General features: G+C 34.3%; 1 protein-coding gene across 1 annotated transcript in view; it reads left to right on the forward strand.

The window, feature by feature from the left end:
• Positions 1–18,715, forward strand: part of LRP1B (LDL receptor related protein 1B) — a 1,432,692-nt gene that overhangs the window by 1,156,266 nt on the left and 257,711 nt on the right. The window contains exons 48-52 of the mRNA XM_073806959.1: positions 5,842–5,955; positions 6,199–6,348; positions 8,822–8,944; positions 10,952–11,071; positions 15,755–15,883. Of these exons, the coding sequence (XP_073663060.1) occupies positions 5,842–5,955; positions 6,199–6,348; positions 8,822–8,944; positions 10,952–11,071; positions 15,755–15,883 (636 nt within the window). The remainder of the gene's footprint in view (positions 1–5,841; positions 5,956–6,198; positions 6,349–8,821; positions 8,945–10,951; positions 11,072–15,754; positions 15,884–18,715) is intronic.

Consider the following 18,715-nt stretch of genomic DNA (forward strand, 5'->3'; position numbering starts at 1 on the left):
TTTTCATTAATTTTTAAATTTATTTTTGTGTGCCTTTTGTTTGTGTTAGATGGGGATAAGATAATAAGAATAGTCCACATTCTGAGGTTGGAGCACCTGTAGACATTCAGATGGAACTGTTTGAAAGGTATATAGGTAAATATAGATCTGGAGCTCAGGTAGTAGGTTTAGGTCAGAAGTATTGATTTTGGACTTCTTAAAGAGAGAGAGCTCAAAGGATGTATGGTGTAATAGTTGTTTTAAGGGAGTGCATCAGAATGACCTGTTAAAAATGAAAGATACTAATATAAAAAGGAAAAGTCCCACAGGACTAATAAAAAGAGCTTCACAAGAAATTATTTTTTCAAGAAAGGAGGATAAGTTTGCATTACAGAGAAGGCAAGAGGGCATGCATAGACTGCAGTGTCCACTGTAATTGGCAAATAGAAGACAATCTCTTGCTTGCCTTCAAGAGAGTCAGTTCAGTGCAATGGCAAGGAAAAGCCAGATCACATTGGATTGAAACAGAATATGAATGGTGCAAGAGTAAAGACAGTGAATACAGATTATTTTTAAAAAAGGTTAATGGTAAAGAAAAGATGTGTGAAGTACAGTTGTAACGAGAAGGCTATAAAAAGTTGAGGAAGTGGGTAGAATGTGTACAAATTATTTTGTAGCTGATAAAGGACTGAGAAGTTACTCTGCTGTCTTAGACTATATATGACCTTGGCCAAACACTTGAGTAGCTTACTATCTAAGCTGACACTGTAGTGTCAAGTACATTTGAAAATTAAGTCAACTATTGTTTCATATTATTTATAAAATATTAAAATATTAAAAATGATAAAATGTAGTAAGATACGGGAGTAAGTAGAGGGAAATGGATAAGCATTTGGAAGAAAGGAGGAAAGGAAACTAGAAGGAGACCAGAAAATGGGTATGTTCTATTAGTTATTTATAAGCAGGAAAGGAGAATATAATGAAAACTTTAAGCTAGGATAAAAATAAAAATATCAAGCTAGAATGTGAAGGAACTGAGTAATAAATACAGAAAGTAGATTTTAAAACAAAATTCATAAAAAGGGCTACAGAAATGTAATCAGTTACTGTGGATTTTCTTGGAAAACGTTTTTTTTGAAAAGCAGTAAGTAAATTAGTGTGTTTGGGTTTATGAAATATAGTACCTAGTACATGATATGTGTTTATTAAACTCTTATGTGGCTGGTTGAAGCCATAAGTCTTCCAAAAGTGTAGATAGGTTTCATTCTGCCTACTGATATCAATATCAGCAGCTGAATAACAATAAAATAACTCAAAATGTTATTTCCCCTTTTTTAAATCTAAGCTCTCGATTTCTGTGTTATAACCGTCTCAGCCATATACTTGGGGACAGAACTACTCTGAGAATCAAGTTTCTGTCAAAACTTTTCTTTTGTGATAATAATAGTAAAGAGATCATGACAATTGGATATCTTAAGAAACAACAACAAAATCTTATGCCTTGAATTTCTTCCTATCTAATGCAGTACATTTGAAACTGCAAATGCTCAAGCACACGCTATATTACATACTAAAAATTAATAAATTTGAGTAAACGGACTAGCTTCCTTAGGATAAACAAATGGGTAGCTTTTTAGATGAAAGGTTACTTATTACACTTGCATCTTTTAGATTTGATTTTTCTCTCATATTAAGATTGTTCACATGGTATCCTTGTAGGGCACATTTCATGCTATAGAGGAAGGACTTACTTGGGTCCTTTTTCCATAAGCCAGTTTCTTATAAAGCATTAATTCAGATTTGTGTCCGTCAAACACATGGACACTTACAGCACTTAAAAGATAATGAAGGAAAAGGAACATGAACAGGCTCAGGAAGAATGAAAAATGAATGATTTCTCCAAGCCTTTTCTTCCAGTCACTCCTTCTTTGTTTCTGTAGTCAGTGCAACATAGGGATGCAGTGCTTTGTTGTATGTATATATGCACACACACACAAACCACATGTTATTGTTGAATGTAAATAAAGTAAAATATAACACAATTTAAACAGTACAATAAAAATGTCAATAAATACAGAGAGATTTTGATAGGCTGTGGAGAGAGGCTATGGTGGAATCATCCGTAAATTATTTGAGGTACTATTACAGTTTTGTTTGTTTAATTTAGATGTTAATAGTAATTAACATTACTCTTTTTTAATGCCACAAGTCAAAGAATCTATTTACAGAGTGGAAATGGATATTGCAAGGAATTATTTTTGGTTTCCTATCCTTTGGAAGCAAAGCAAAACCCCAAATCCTCATCAATCTTTTATTACTGCCCCTTTGTAGCAGTTCCTTTCATGATTGAGAGCTTTAGACATCAGGCTAGCTGGTGAGGATCTAAGGAGTTGTTCAGAAAGTTTATCATTCTGTATTCCTCTTCTGGTTGTGTCAGAGTTTGAGTGAATAGATTTGTAGAGAGTGCATAATGTCCCTCCTTCGCTCCCTGTTGAGATGAATATACTCCCTTTGAGAAGTACATGAACTTCCTTGGGCCATCTGAACACCTTTAGATGGACTGGAGAGCTAAGTACTTCTGAGATGACCTAGAGGAGAGGAAACTGGTGAGTTTTTCTTTTTTTTTTTTTTCCCAAATTCATAGCAAAACTTTGAAGATTCCACAAACAACAAGTTAAAGGAAAAGGATAGGCGTGCCTGCAGAGGAAATCATCATTCCTTCCAGGTTCGCATATCCTTAGAGCCTAAGCAGTGAATTCAATAAAAGATGTGGTTTGAAAGTAAACAGAAGAGATATGACAGCACATTTCATGTATTTTTTCCTTGTCACTTTCCCTTTGCTACAGGCTGGGTAGGAGAGTTGGAAAAGAAAACGTTGAGTTAGGTTATTTACAAGGAACATCCTAAGAACTAGGGAAAGACTAATCGATTTTATACCTTTCCTACCTGATTAAATATTTTAACTGATATGGAGAAAATAAGGTGGATTAAATAGGAAAATTAAGAAACTATATGAGGGAAAGAATGGTTTTACTTTCTCTCTTGCTGGTACTTTTGAGCTACCATCCCTGTCAGATCTTCCTTTGTTGTATCTCGTTGCTATTCCTGGTGTGGCTGTGGTATATTTCCACTCACATTTTGTAGGTGTACTTTTTCCTTTGTACTATCTGGAGGGAAGAGTCTAGTATTTCCCACTCAGGTTACCTTTATTTGGACTACATTATTTTCTGTTCTCTTTTTTCTAGGACTTTTAGCCTGAAGAAAAGTTGTCAGAAGGCTTTCATATTCACTTGACAAATTAGAGATCCCATAACCTTTCTCCCTCAAGACCCACCCTGAGGGTGAAACACATTTCAATACTTGACTGACCAAAGCAACATAAGAAAGGAACATGATTGAGGGACTAGAGAGGTAGAGGTTTTGGCAGAAGAAGCATTTGCTTACTTATGAAGTGACATTGTCACTATTCCCATGGATTTCTCCTGTTCCAGGACTCTCTTTCCTTGTCTACAAATGCTGGAGACGTTAATCCCCACAACCACCTTGATCCTGCTGCTTATGGAATTGTGCAACCACTTGACATGTCCAATTCCATTGCCACTTATCACCCTATTTAACCCTCTAGTGGTTCCCAAACTCTGTATCAAGTCATGGAATCTATAGAGATAGGATTAGAAGTAAAGGGACAATCGGTTCCTATTTGCACATCTCACCCACTCTAATAGGCCCTCCTCACCAAGATTCAGTAGCCTTATTTTTGTTCTCCTGACCCCCTACCTCATTTTTTCCCTTGCCTTTCTCTTAAATACTATTTCCTAACCACTCTTCTCAACTTTAAAGTTATAGTTTCTTTTCGTCTGGTTAGAGTTCCTCTGTTTCTTTGTTATTCCTAGAATTCCATCCAAGACCGTTTTCTACTTGCTCCACATTTCCACTCTTCTTATAAGCCATTCTTTACACTTACTTCCACCTGAGCCCCCAGCACCATTTTTGAAACTCCATTACTGTGAAATCCCTGAATCTCCAGTCCTCTTAACAGTCTGACATGCCATCTCCATGTTCATGTAGTCATAATTTGCCTCTTCGCTTTATCTGCCACCAATACCCACCCAGATGGACTCCCTGCAATGTACACAGAAGATTCTCTATGGAAGTTTGGAGGTAGATGGAGATGGTGGAATGGGTTGTGATTGCCCCCTTTGCTTCAGAATTAGGATTTCTGGTATCCCAAACTCTAACTGCAAGTATTAGATAATGCACATCAAGTAGCTTAGAGATAAATCTTTGTAGACTTGTCTAGGAATATTACCACGATCTAGAATATTGTTTCACAGAGAAATGAGTTCTGTCTTCTAAATAATAGAATTATGAGGAATCTTTTGGAACACAGCCTCTTAATAGGAGACTGCTGATAGACAGCAAAGTCAGAAACAAAATGTATATGCTTGTCATGATTATTTTCTGTTATATATTCCATTTATTGTTTCCACTGAAAAATATTGAATGTGAAATGTAATAGAAAAGAATATGGAAGAGATTTTGCTTTATTTAGGAGTAAAAGAAAAATACCTACTTTTTTCCTGTTTGGAACAGTGTATTTATCTCTACTTATAATGGCATTATCTGTTTCAAATGATGTTATTTTTAATGAAGAAAACAGTGAAGCAATTATAATTACAAATTATAAATAAAACATTTATTCAAATCATCATTTAAACACAAATAAGGATACAATTGCAAGATACAATTAAATATAATAAGAGCAGTGCATTATGAAATACAAATGTCATACACACCCTTGAATAAAATTTGCATATTTTAAGATAGCATTTTAACCATTTCCAATTGATACAATTTATATTTATAATTAAATAGGCTCTTTAAAATATCAACCCTAGTAAAAGTGGCATAATCATAGAGCCCTTCAGGTTGTACATTAACATAATCAACCTGTGGAAATTTGAATTTGGAATAAAAATCTCACCTAAGTTAATCTAACACAAAACAAGCCATGCACCTGTTCACAACATATTGCTGAAAACCATTATATGGTAATGAACGTGTAAGCAAAGTAAAAAGGAATGTATGATGAAGAATAAGCTATTCTGTACAAAGAATATGTAATGATGGTAGCATATCAAAACTGATTTTCATCTAAGCATAGCAGGGATTTGGAAATCCTTTCCAACAACAGACAAGTCATACCACATTTGTATGTTTCTTGGCATGAGGAATCCATATTTCCTATACCAAATGTTAGTAATATGGCCATGTGAAAGGGGATAACTTAGCATGATGACTTTCTAGCAGTGCTGAACTATTCCCTCTTTGAGTAAATAAAGCAAATACTCTGGTTTCTCCGTCTCAATCTCTGACTCTGTCTGTGTGTCATTTTATCATAGCAGTGAATGTTTCACTTCTTAGCAAACAGATCAGGATTTCTCTGTATGCACTCAATCAGGCATTTGCTTAGTGTCATACCTTGTATTTTGAAGTTGGAAGGAGAGAGAAGTTTCAGCAGCATTTAATTTTTTTGTTGTTGTTGGTTTAGCGCTGATATGGTATGATAGGGAAAACAAGGCACGGTCCCTGCTTACAATTTAATGGGGGGAGAGATACATAAACAGGACACTGCAATGCAGTATTATAAGTACTACAATGTAGGGAAGAACAGCATGACAGGGGAAGACGTATGAGGCATCTAACCCAAGCTTGTTGTTGGGGGTTATGTGTCAAGTTTGACTGCCCAGAGTTAAAAAGGCAAAACCAAACAAAATTGTAAGAATTAAAGTACTCAAAATGTTAAGCAGGGAGTCATTTTCTATCTCGTCTATCCATTTGTTTATTTACCTGTTTTTCTAGTTTCAACCTGTGCCACTGTTGAGTTCCGCTGTGCAGATGGGACGTGCATTCCAAGATCAGCACGATGCAACCAGAACCTAGATTGTGCAGATGCTTCAGATGAAAAGAACTGCAGTAAGATATTCCATTACATTTTGTTTCTTCATGCCTGTGTACCTTTGGCATTACATTGAACAGTGTCTAACTCTTCACTGAACCTTGTCCAGAATTGATATGTAATTAACCCTTGTTGTGTAGGATAATTGCATATTTACTTCTTCAAATGAGGTTAACTTTTCTTGTTTCTATTACCTACATAGAAGGCTTATAATCTTTGCAGATGAGGTGTTTTTCATTTTTCTGTTGACCTCCTTATAGATAATACGGACTGTACATATTTCTATAAACTTGGAGTGAAAACCACAGGATTCATAAGATGTAATTCTACCTCACTGTGTGTTCTGCCAACCTGGATATGCGATGGGTCTAATGATTGTGGAGACTATTCAGATGAATTAAAATGCCCAGGTAATTCTAGAAGACAAAACAGTCTTTGCCTTGAAGATTTAGGGGCTGGATGTATAGCATAAACTTATTAATTTTCATTCTTGATACTCAATGGCTCAGATTAAAACAAATATTGTAGACTAAATTAAAAATAATCACCCTGTGCTAGACATGCCACTTAATATTTTTTAATGACTTATGGAATGATACTTGAGAAATCTGTTCTATGTTTGGATCAATTTCTTTTTTCATGTTCAGTGCCTCATTAATCCTTTTAAAGTTGGTGATTACGTCTTAAAATGTGTAATCTGTAAAGTTTTCACAGAAGTAGTATATACTGAGAGAAAACTATCTATAGACTAAAGGGAGGGAGACTATGTTTCTCACCACTGGCTTTACTCCTGTTATTATACAGCTTGTATTGTCAAGTTAGGCTATTTGATGCAGCTTACACAATCTTTTGGCATACTAGTATGGGTAACATAATAGTTATCATTACTGGATCAATGTCAGACTGGTATATTTATATATATTAGCCATCGTTACCTACACAAGCACTGAAAAATGTCATCTTCATTCTTAGGAGAATGCCTTCCATGAGAAGGTCATGAACCTATTTCTTTCTAACTATTTAAGGAAACAAATTTTAGAAATATATAATAATACCAGAAAGAAAGATGTTAAATTACTATAACTGAAAGTAGATATGCTTGTAGTATACCATTACATGTGTTCTCATACTGCTGTTTCCTTCTCCTGACCCTGCTGCTACAATCACTTTTTTCCATGCTTAGTAGATGTGTAATAAGTTTTTGAAACATTTTAAGAAATTATATTTGTAGGTATTCCACACACAAGTGTATACAATACACACACACACACACACACACACACACACACACGATCTACTCTAAAGAATTGCTATTCTTAATGGTGCATAATCAATCAATTAACTGGGAAATAGCAGATTCCTTTTTTTCTTTTCCCCACTGCTCATCAGTGTGTGACACTCTGTGATGTTCCTTTTGGGTTTGAAAAGACTCGCTGTATCCTAGGAGGAACTGGATAACTTCTCTGGAGGCACTGGCTCACTGCACATCTACATCTTTTCTTTTTTTTTTAAAATTTATCCTTCATTATATAAAACATTAAATATAGAAAATTGCTTTAGACTCTTGGAAACTGGGTGTTTAGATTCTTATTCCAATGTTTCTTCTGCAACAATTCTTTATCTCATTATGGCTATAGTTAATTTTTTAAATTATTTTGAAGGCAGTATAACTAGGTATCTATTAAGCTTGTAAATATGTATTTTTAACTTTATTTGTAGTCTTTATATATTTCTAGGATTAATAAGTGATTTTGAAAGCTAACTTTCAACATTAATAGAGAATAGTGATTATATTGGGGAAGTAGGAAAGGGGCATTAATATACACTTATGAAACAGGTGGGCAGACAAACAGGAAGCCAGTAAAAGGTCAGTCTAAATATCTTAGGTTATATCTAGGCAATATCCTAAGAAAAAATAAGACATCCAGCACAATCAAGACTTTTTGTGTTAATGATGAATCCCTTCAAAAAGTAATTTTCATCTTTAATTAGATCTACAAAGTTGGCATTAAAAAAATAGAATGGAGGTAATTTTTGTTACCTTAAAATAGTCATAATGTATCACTATGGTGTGATGCCATGTGTACTCTAAGATTTATTTCCTGATTGGCTGTGAGCCAGTCATAATCTATGTAAACCTGAAGGTGCAAGGGGATGAATGACATCCAATAAAGAGAAAAATCTAGTATTTTCTATGTGCTCTTGGAGGTTATGATAATAACAATACTCCACAATCTGAAAAATATATAATTTACAAAATAATTTTATATACAGATACTTTTTATTCTCAAGATATTTTTGTTAGGTATGACAATTTTAGAGATTCTACTGCAACTTGTTTTTCTTCCTTCCTTAGAATAGAGAATACATATATAAATCTTGTCAAAACATATGTACCCACTAAGTATGGAACACCAAGTTTACACTTTCTCAGCAAAAATCTACTAATGATTTTATAATGTAATTTATTTTTCATAAGTATGGAATTAAGAATATTTTCCACCTAAAACGATTCTTTAGCCTTTGTACTCATTTTATAGTCATCTATAAAATGTTTTATTTTATTTTTGTTAACTCCACATTATTTGGATTTAACAAGTTTTTCCATTAATATCCTCTTTTTGATCCAGGATCCAATCCTAGATTGGATTTGGTTATCATATCTCCCTGATTTCCTTTGGTCTATGCCAGTTTTTTAGCTTTTCCTTGGTTTTCATGGCCTGGACATTCTTTAATGTCCTCAGCTCAGCTCTTTTTATTTAAGTTTTCTTGTTATTTACCTCTTCCAGTTCAAGGAGTATTACTGTTTTGATATCTACCTATATTGCATAAGTCTAAGATTAATTTAATTTATTTGACATTAAATTCTATATTTTATCACAGTTCAAAACAAACACAGATGTGAAGAAAATTATTTTGGTTGTCCTAGTGGAAGATGCATTTTGAATACCTGGGTATGTGATGGTCAGAAAGATTGTGAGGATGGACTTGATGAATTCCACTGTGGTGAGACATTATATCTTGTTTTACTTTTATAAACTGTATTATTATTTATATACTGATATTCTCTTACATAGAGATTTTACACAAAATATTGCTAATTGATTTTAACATCAATTTTTATTTTGATTAAATATCACAAAATGGTAAAAATTAAAATAGAACAGAAGAACTTATAATGGAGAATAACAATCTCCCATACAGCCTTTTCTTTTAACCTTTTCTATTTTTGTTAGTGGTTACCTCCATTAATCTAAATGATATATTTATACCTTCATTTCCTGACTTATTAAGTTTAGATGCTAATGTATTTACCTTCTACTGTGAAAAATAAGGATTTAGCTCACACAACTCATTATAGTCTCCCTACCTCTTATTGACTATTATTATCCTAAATGTTTCTATTAATTACATGTATAGATTTAAATAGTATAGTTAAACTTGCATTTCTTCAAACTGTCGTCTATCACTATCCACATCCTAATTTCTGTGTGTGTACATTTCATTTCACTTGGCAAGGTAAGAAAGCATTTAAAACTTTTATTTTTATAAAATTTATGGATTTTATGATTTTCAGGCCAAAAAAATTCCTAAAAAAGCATAAAAAGCATATATTCACTCTTTTCATTTAACACAAATAGCAAACACTGTGATGAATAGACAGAGTAGGAAAAAAGATTAAAAATGGATTGTCTAAGAAATGCCAAAGTCCCATAAAAGTAAATGTCATCATGAAATATGAAGGTGCATTTTGTTTGATTAAGATGCCATATATCTCTACATTACAGCCAGATTCTGAACAAGATTAACAGAGAACTTTACAAATAGTTTATGTAGAGTCATACTTCCTGGAACAGAAGCCATTATATGGTTGTATCTTCTTTAATTTTATTTTTTCTGGGCTTCAGTTTTTCTAAATGTCTCTCTTTTCACAGGTCATGTTAGTCAATATTTGAAATAAAAATGCAAAGTTTTTAAATAGTTTATACGATAAAAATCAAATTTTTATAGTCATTTACATTTTGAACATATTAATTTGGTAGGATTTTATTCTTGGGTGTTTCCTGGTGATAAATGGACTAAGGGTGGAGGAGAGCAATCACAAACTTTGGAAATAAATGGAATACACAATTATAAATGCATAACTTGGTAATAAAATACCAGCCACCATGCCAATGAATATGGATGTTATTAGTCAGATTTAAGTGTTCCCAAGGGAGAGAAAGGAAAACATCAAAGTGTTAAGTATGTATAGGTACAAAACTGATGGCTTGTCATCAAGCTAAAACCCCCTGAGTCACGTCACCTTTAAAAACAAATGTATATGGTGGTGAGTTCACCACATTTATGACCTTGCCTAGGATGTAATTTTTTTCTCCAACTGTTCAAAAATAGATTAAAAATTAGGAAAAGGGCTTCCCTGGTGGCGCAGTGGTTAAGAGTCCACCTGCCAATGCAGGGGACACGGGTTCGTGCCCCGGTCTGGGAAAATCCCACGTGCCGTGGAGCAGCTGGGCCCGTGAGCCGTGGCCGCTGAGCCTGCGCGGCCGGAGCCTGTGCTCCGCAACGGGAGAGGCCACAACAGTGAGAGGCCTGTGTACCGCAAAAAAAAAAAAAAAAAAAAATTAGGAAAAAATGACTAGACCACACTTGGAATATTTATTTTATATCTGTACCCTACATGTTAGAAAAAGACAGTAATGTACTTAGGGAGAGTGACCAGCATATTGACTAGCTCAAAGTCAAACCCTGTGAGATTATGTTGAAGGAACAATGTTGTATAACCTGGATAACTCAGAGGGAATATGCAAGCCGTGGTCAAAATTTTATAGCACTGTTATAGAGAAGAGGACTCTGGCTTGTTTTATTTGGGATGGCTGGTTTTAGCAAAGTCTAAAGAACTTTCTCGTGTTGGATCTTTCCTAAGAATGTCTCAAAGGATTTATTTTTTCTTTTGCACCTAAAACAAACATTCTTATGGGTTTTTTTGCTTGTTTTTTGTTTTTTTTTTAGGTTCCTCTTGTTCTTGGAACCAATTTGCATGTTCTGCACAAAAATGTATATCTAAACACTGGATTTGTGATGGAGAGGCTGATTGTGGAGATGGATTAGATGAAAGTGATAGCATTTGTGGTGAGTTTTTTCTTTTGTGTTCTTATTCAGTTTTTAGGAGTATGATACATATGCTCTGTTGTTTTAGAGTATACAGAAAACTTTGTCTTCTACTTTGTTAAACTTATATGTATATGTATATACATTTCGATGTAACTGTTTTTATTATTTTTATGACAACTTATCAGTCTACAATTTTTCATATATACATTTACTATTAGAGTTTTAGGGTTTTTTGCTGAGTATCGACACAATGAATGTATTTGCAAATTGTATTTCTAGTCTTCAGTGACTTCTTTAGAATGGATCTCAATGATTGGGATTACTTGGATCAAATGACTGAAAATTTTCTCATTGCTCTTGATAAGTATTGCTAAGTCACCATCCAAATTTACTATGCAGGTTTATACTGCCATAAGCCACACATGGTGTGTGTTTGTGTATTATAGTAATTACGCTTATTTAATTGTTTTAAATGGAAATTAAGGAAGCAGGCTAATGTATATGATTTTAAAATGTACTTAAACATTCAGCTTTATAGGATTAGAGGTAGAGTGCCAAATGTCTGTGTTTACTATACGTCAACTACATTGGCTAAAAACCAACGTGATTGCTTTTAATTAATCACAGACATTTAACAAATAATTTAAATTTAATTATTAAATGAATTTTTTAAGAGGTAGAAGAAGGAAGCAACCTAATCTCCATATATTTGTTATGGTTGGCCAGGCATTCTACTAAATTATTTACATGTCTATCTGTCTATCTTTCTGATCAGTTTCCATATGTATGTTTGTACCTATAGCTATATATTCTTTGTTCATTATATCAACCCTATTTCATAACTGTTATCATTCTCATTTAAGAGAGAAAAGGACCTGAGTCATAGAATAAGGCTCATTTATGGAGTTAAGTGTACTTAACACATTTTTTAAATTTTCAGGAGTTGTGGCCTGCTATTTAGGTCACTATCATGGAAAAAGGACTATAAGATTTATAATGTTCACACTAAAATGAAGTTCTCTGTATGTATCATAAAATTGGAGATATCCTCAGAAAGTAGGCAATTTATTTTCCTGTATTAAGCCACCTAAAATCTACTTTTTATTTACACAGCTGAAACAATTTAGTTATACAACAGATAAAGATAAATGTAGAAAGATTACTATCGAAAACCTCTGAAAGGAAAAAAAAAATCATTAATTAATTAGATGACTGGCCAGTCTGTTTTAATTACTTTGTTTCTCTTTGCTATTAAATACTTCTTTTTAAAAAATTTTTTATTGGAGTGTAGTTGATTTACAATGTTGTGTTAGTTTCAGGTGTACAACAAAGTGAATCAATTATATATATACATATATCCACTCTTTTTCTTTTTTTTTTTAGATTCTTTTCCCTTATAGGCCATTACAGAGTATTGAGTAGAGTTCCCTGTTTAATTTTAACAAAAAGACTACCAATTTACAGCAGGTTGAACATGTTTCTGGTCTCTAAAATTATCTTGCTTTTGACCCTTTGTTTAATTCTACACTAAATGGCTCCCCTGACACCTCTATCCTTCTTAAGTGGACACAGTATAATAGAAGTGGTAAAGACTCTAAAGTCATACAGAGTTGAATTCTCCCGCGTCTGCATTTTCCAGCTGTGTGATCATGGGCTGGTCCATTTTATCCCTTATTCCTCAAATTCTTTACCTATTAAATGGTTACATCTACCTTATGTAATTATCATGATCAGCTGACATGGCCAATGTGTACTATATAAATGAATTTATTCCCATTCTCTTTTGTTGTGTTTCTCCTGCTCCCTCCCTTATTTTTTAGAGTGGTATTGTCATGTCAAAGTCTATCAATGTCCTGATAAGGTTTTTTTTTTTTTTTTGCGGTACGCGGCCCTCTCACTGTTGTGGCCTCTCCCGTTACGGAGCACAGGCTCAGCGGCCGTGGCTCACGGGCCCAGCTGCTCCGCGGCATGTGGGATCTTCCCGGACCGGGGCACGAACCCGTGTCCCCTGCATTGGCAGGAGGACTCTCAACCACTCCACCACCAGGGAAGTCCCTGATAAGTTTTTTGAAGGATTTAATGGTAATGAACATATTTACCTGCCATCAAAACACCCAGTCTGTTTAATATAATCACAGGCTGCAATTTATATGCTACCAAGCTGTTGTTACATAAAAATTACTGCTTTAGACCAAGCATCAGTCAATGAATTGGACTTAATATTTTAGGATTGGAAAGGAACTTTATAAATAATTTATCTCAATGGTTTTCAACCTTTAGTGTACAAAAAATCCTATTCAGAAGTTTGTTAAAAATGTAGATTCTTAATCCCCATCTCCAAATATTCTGATATAGACATATTCTTTCTTCATAAGCACATAGTGGTTCTGACTTGGGATTTGAGGATTCACTTATAAAAATCATAGTCTAGTTCACCTGTGTCATGTGATAGATGAAGAAAGAAAAACTCACAGAGGTTAATAAATTTGCCTGAAGTCACTCAGTGAATCAGTGATGACAGAACTAGGAACAGAATTCAGGTTTCTGAAATACTTACTAAATTGGATAGTAATTCTCACCAATCAAATATTATATCTAAGTAGGTACCCAAGATGGATCTGGTAGAATTCCTTCAGCTTGTCTTCCTTCTCCCTTGGGATTCATGTCCCTGAGAAAGGCAATGTGTCTCCAGATGACAGTGGTAATTATGGAAGGAAGCCATGAGTTTTTTCCTTGGCTCATTTTCTTTTAAATTGACGATGATGTTTTGGTATGCTCTTAACACAGAATCTGTTGAAACACTTTAAAGGGAGCCAGAAAATTAGCTGCAAAGAGCTTTATACCATTTTATAGTTTTAGGTATCTTAGTAATTATCTAGTCATAACCCTCATTTTAGAGTGAAACTCAGACACTAGTCTTCTGCAAGGTCATACAAAGTTAAATTTCTCAACAGTAAAATCAATGCTATATCTATTATGCCTCCCTTGGGAATAAACTGGAGTGATAATAAGAAAGTAGACAAGGGGTGCTAAATGTATCGAAACTTCCGTAGCAGAAAGAATGCAATTTTTTGCATCTCCAGCTAAATAATAAAAATATTATGGAAATTAAAGCACTAACTGAGAGTCTAATAGTGAAAGTGACACTCTATGTTCTTATGACAAGCTTAAAAAATAGATAAGGAGGAATAATGTAAAAATAACTTGTAGGAAGAGAATTTTATTATAGAAAGTACTAAAGACAATAGGTAGCAAGTAAATTCATTTTTAAATTAAAGCAACATTTGTTTAATAGATTTTCTTTATAATTTCTTCCAGTAATAGATATCATATTAAACTCATTCTATTAGCACTGATACTCAACAAATAAGCAAATCTGAATTACCTGGGGGACTTTTCAATATTCACTTGCCATTCTGTCCTCCCAATTAAAGTATATGTAGGAAGAGACATGTTTATGTTGAAAAAGATCACCAGGAGGTTCCACTTTGTCACCCTGCTGTACTCCCATATTGATAATATTGCATTAAAATACATGTTCTTCTCATAAAAACTCTGTGGCTGAAAAGTAAGATGATAATTGGTAATCCAATTAAAGTAGCTTTAAAGGTTTGGAAACAACTATCCATCAATCTAGGCAGTCATATTTTCTTCTTGGAGATACTAACATTTTTTTAATAATTCTTACAACTTGATTTTTAACATCTATTCTATGGGTAGCATTTGGTCACAAGAAAGTGAAATTAAAGGGAAGTTAAATTTGGGGGCATGTTACTGATATACTCAACAAATATTTTATATACATAACAAATAAACCATTCAACATGTATAACTGTACTTGGGGCTTGGGAAATACCAGGAGAATGAATCATTTTCTAATTTTACTCGATTACCCTATGCCCATATAAAGAAAAACAAGGAGAAACCACCCATGACCCTTTGAATTTACAGTCAACAAGCATTTCTTTTTTTTTCCTGTATACATTTGAAAACAACATCATGCAACTGAAGGAACATTGAATTGATAGAGCGAAGAAAAGGTAGATTCTGTTTATTAAGTGTGTAAAAGCAAAGGGAACATGCATACATTTATACTTTTCAACAACACAAGGTGGGGAGGAACAGTAATGATATTACTGGTTAAGAGAAGATACTTAGGAATCAAAAAGGTTTTGGACTCCCAGTTCAACATGTGGCTCCCTCTGCAATTTGTGACTTCCTGCAAGCTTTCCAACATCTCAGAGCCTCTGTTTCCTTTTCTGTGAAATGAGACTAATAATAGTTCTACCATTTGGGGCGATTGTGAGGACTAAATTAGTTAATGTGTTAAGTGCTTAGCAAAGATTAAGCAATAAAAATGCTGTTATTATCCTTATAGGTTCAGTCCTTTTGAAATTTTATCTCAGTTTATTCACAATGAGATTTCTATGTTTTGCTACATTTTACAGGGAGAACATACTCATTATTTTCTGCCATGTAGCTTTAAGAAATATAGTACTTGCTACTGAGAAGGAATGAATTCTGAGAGGAAACTGTCCATAGGGGATGGATAATATGTGATGATTCCAAATAACTACAGTTTTTTCCTTGTCAGTGGCATTCTTCTGCTTCCCTTCTTGTCTATAGGAAATGAAATTATAGATCTTTCTCAGCGGACCTGCTGTGTGTGATCTTAATGGCATTTTTTTTGGTGGGTTTCAGGTGCCATCACCTGTGCGCCTGACATGTTCAGCTGCCAGGGCTCCCATGCCTGTGTGCCCCGACACTGGCTGTGTGATGGTGAAAGGGACTGTCCAAATGGAAGCGATGAGCTCTCCACAGCAGGCTGTGGTATGAACACTCATGGGGCTGTCTATGAAAGAAAGCTGCTGCAGCATCCTCAGACAGTTGCTTTTGTAGTACTCACCATATCACCTTTGCTCTCACTTTCCCAATCCCTGGACTCATACGTAGTATCAGAATTAATCAGGTGGGATGTCGTCATCACAGAGTTCAGCAACCCCTCTAACCACTGTTCAGAGTGTTTCCAACATGAACAGAGGGATTACCCATTTTAAAACTGGTTTTGATGCACAAAGATTTTTCACTTCATTCCTGAGATAATTTAACTACGCTGTGTATGTGTGTGTGGTGGGTTTGTTACTTCCTTTTTAGCATCTTCCTCCACCCTCCCACCCCACACTCCCCTTGAATGCTTTTAGATTGTCTATTACAGATACTCTGTAAATGGCTGCTGTGATCCTAAATAACTACTGATAAGAAGGTCAGTAAACACCTATTAGTCCTACGGATAGGATATTAGCCCTTAGGTCAGGTAAAAATAGTATGTATATAGCTGAATGAAGCTGGGGAATCAGAGGAACAACTTTGGAGGCCAGACAGTTTACTAAGTTTCTAACCCTAGGTCACCTCAGGAAATTTTCAGGGGATTACTCAATAGTAAAAATTTAGATAAGTTCCTTTGCATGATCAGGAGAATGAAGGGACTGAGTATTTGAATGCTGATCCCAAGGTCACATAGGGGATCTGTTGAGCAATTTATTAGGAACAGTGCTGTGAACTCTGCTTATTAAAGTGAAGTCTACCAGTCATCTCTCTGATGACCTGTCTTCAGGTCTTTAAAACTGTAATTGAAGCCATAATGTAATAGTGCGTATATGTGGGTGTGTGTATATGGGGGATATTTAAAGCAGAGAAGGAAAAAGAAGACTTTGAGACAGGCTTGTGTGCACAGAGCTCATGCTATTGTAGAATAAATCAGTTTGATCTTGAAACTGATATGTGTGCCTGTAAAGGTCAATGGGGCCACTGAGGGCTACATAATAAAGGATTATGCATCAATTCAGGGATCCAGATGGTCCCTGTATACTGTTGCTATTGTAGCAAGTTAATGCTCCAGGACACATATTAACACTTCTGGACACATGGGTGCTATTAAGTAAATTATGTTAAAATACAACAAATTGTACTGAAGTGACATGAAAGCATTAATTCCAAATAAGCCTCTGTTGCTTAGTATCTTAAAGAATAATTCATGCATTAGAATTGGCATAATTCACTTGAGTTATATAAGCTGTCACACAGTTAAAAGTTAGTGTAGTGATTAGTAACTGAATTTTACTCTGATTATAATGGGCAGTTTTGAATGCTGCTCCTATGTGGCTTCTGTATCATTTTTGAAAATAAATTTGTTTAAAATTAGTTACACTTGATTGAATTTAAGTAATTCTTTTTGTTTCACCTGCTCATGTCTCTTTTTAGTCATTACTGAGTTTTGAAAGCAGATTTCCTTTTTTCATGTAGTGTGGGGCAGTTTGGGGATCGGGAGCTGATAAGCATGTAAAAGAATAATTATAATAACTTAAGTGTCAGAATGATACATAGAAAAGATACTAGGTCATCACAAATAAATATTGTGTAAAAAACCTTAGAAGTCTCATGGAAGGATTTCAAGAAAAGTAATAACGTTATCTCAGTTGTGAAGGAAAAAGAGAAGAAAGAGAAGTGTTCTAGGTAGAGCAAAGTGCCTATTAAGACATGAAGGGGAGAGATTGGAAGGCATGTAAATTTTTTCAGGTGCCCATTATACATCAGTTATTTTGGTAGGTGCTTTTATTTACATTATTGAATTTCCACGGTATCTCGGTGAAGTGCTTTTGGGGATCTTCCAAAGATAATTGTTGTATAGATAGGAATTGAAACAGCAACTAAGAATGTACTGAGTACCTAAAATGAGCCAATCTGCTTCATGTATCTTATCTAGTTCTTGCAGAAAATTTATCAGATAGGTTTTATTATCCTCATTAAACAGATAAACAGATGCACCAAGAAGGTAAATAGCTTCCTTAGAATAAAATATGAGTTGAAGAGCAACTTTTTGCAAAGCCTCCCCCTTTCCAGTGTACTGTAATAACATGTAGAGGATTCTTTTTGCTTTCACTTAAAAAAAATTAAGATATAATTGACCTAAAATATTGTGTTAGTTTTAGGTGTGCAACATAGTGATTTGATATGCTTATATCTTATTACAAAATGGTTACCACAACAAGCTTAGTTAACATCCATCATATAGCAGATTCTTAACATTTGAAATATCCCAAACCTTGAGTCATATCATAGCATTTACCCTTTCCATGTAAGAAAAGTAATTAAAATATTTAAATGATCAAACTTCTATGATGCTATACATATACTATTAAAGCTTATTTCCTCTGTACGAGTTAGCTGAAGTTTTACTGCACATTTTAATCAGCCATTTTTCCTGCTGGTTAAGACCCTTGCTAGAGAATACTTTCATGGATCAGTATTCCAAAAGGATTGAAGTTCCATTTTATGGATCGATATTCCTAATTTAGTGTGGTACTTATGGTTGGGCTCATCTCACCATAGATCTTAACCTATTTTAAGACCCCATTGAAGTCACCCCAAAGTTTTATCTTCCTCTTGAAAACAGTAACTTTCTTAGCCCTTTTGATTTTCTTTTCACTTCCATCATGAGCATTAGCACTTGGTGGTCTTTTCAGGTCCATTTTTCACAAAGAAACGGGTTTTTATCACTTTACTAGCTTTACTACAAGCATGAGGAGAGAAAAAACCCAGCCACATTATTATAGTTGAGTGATTTTTTATCACATATGAACCTTTGAATTCATCCTTCGGCAA

The sequence above is a fragment of the Tursiops truncatus genome, chromosome 7 (genome assembly GCF_011762595.2).
Source record: "Tursiops truncatus isolate mTurTru1 chromosome 7, mTurTru1.mat.Y, whole genome shotgun sequence".
Lineage (NCBI taxonomy): Eukaryota > Metazoa > Chordata > Mammalia > Artiodactyla > Delphinidae > Tursiops > Tursiops truncatus.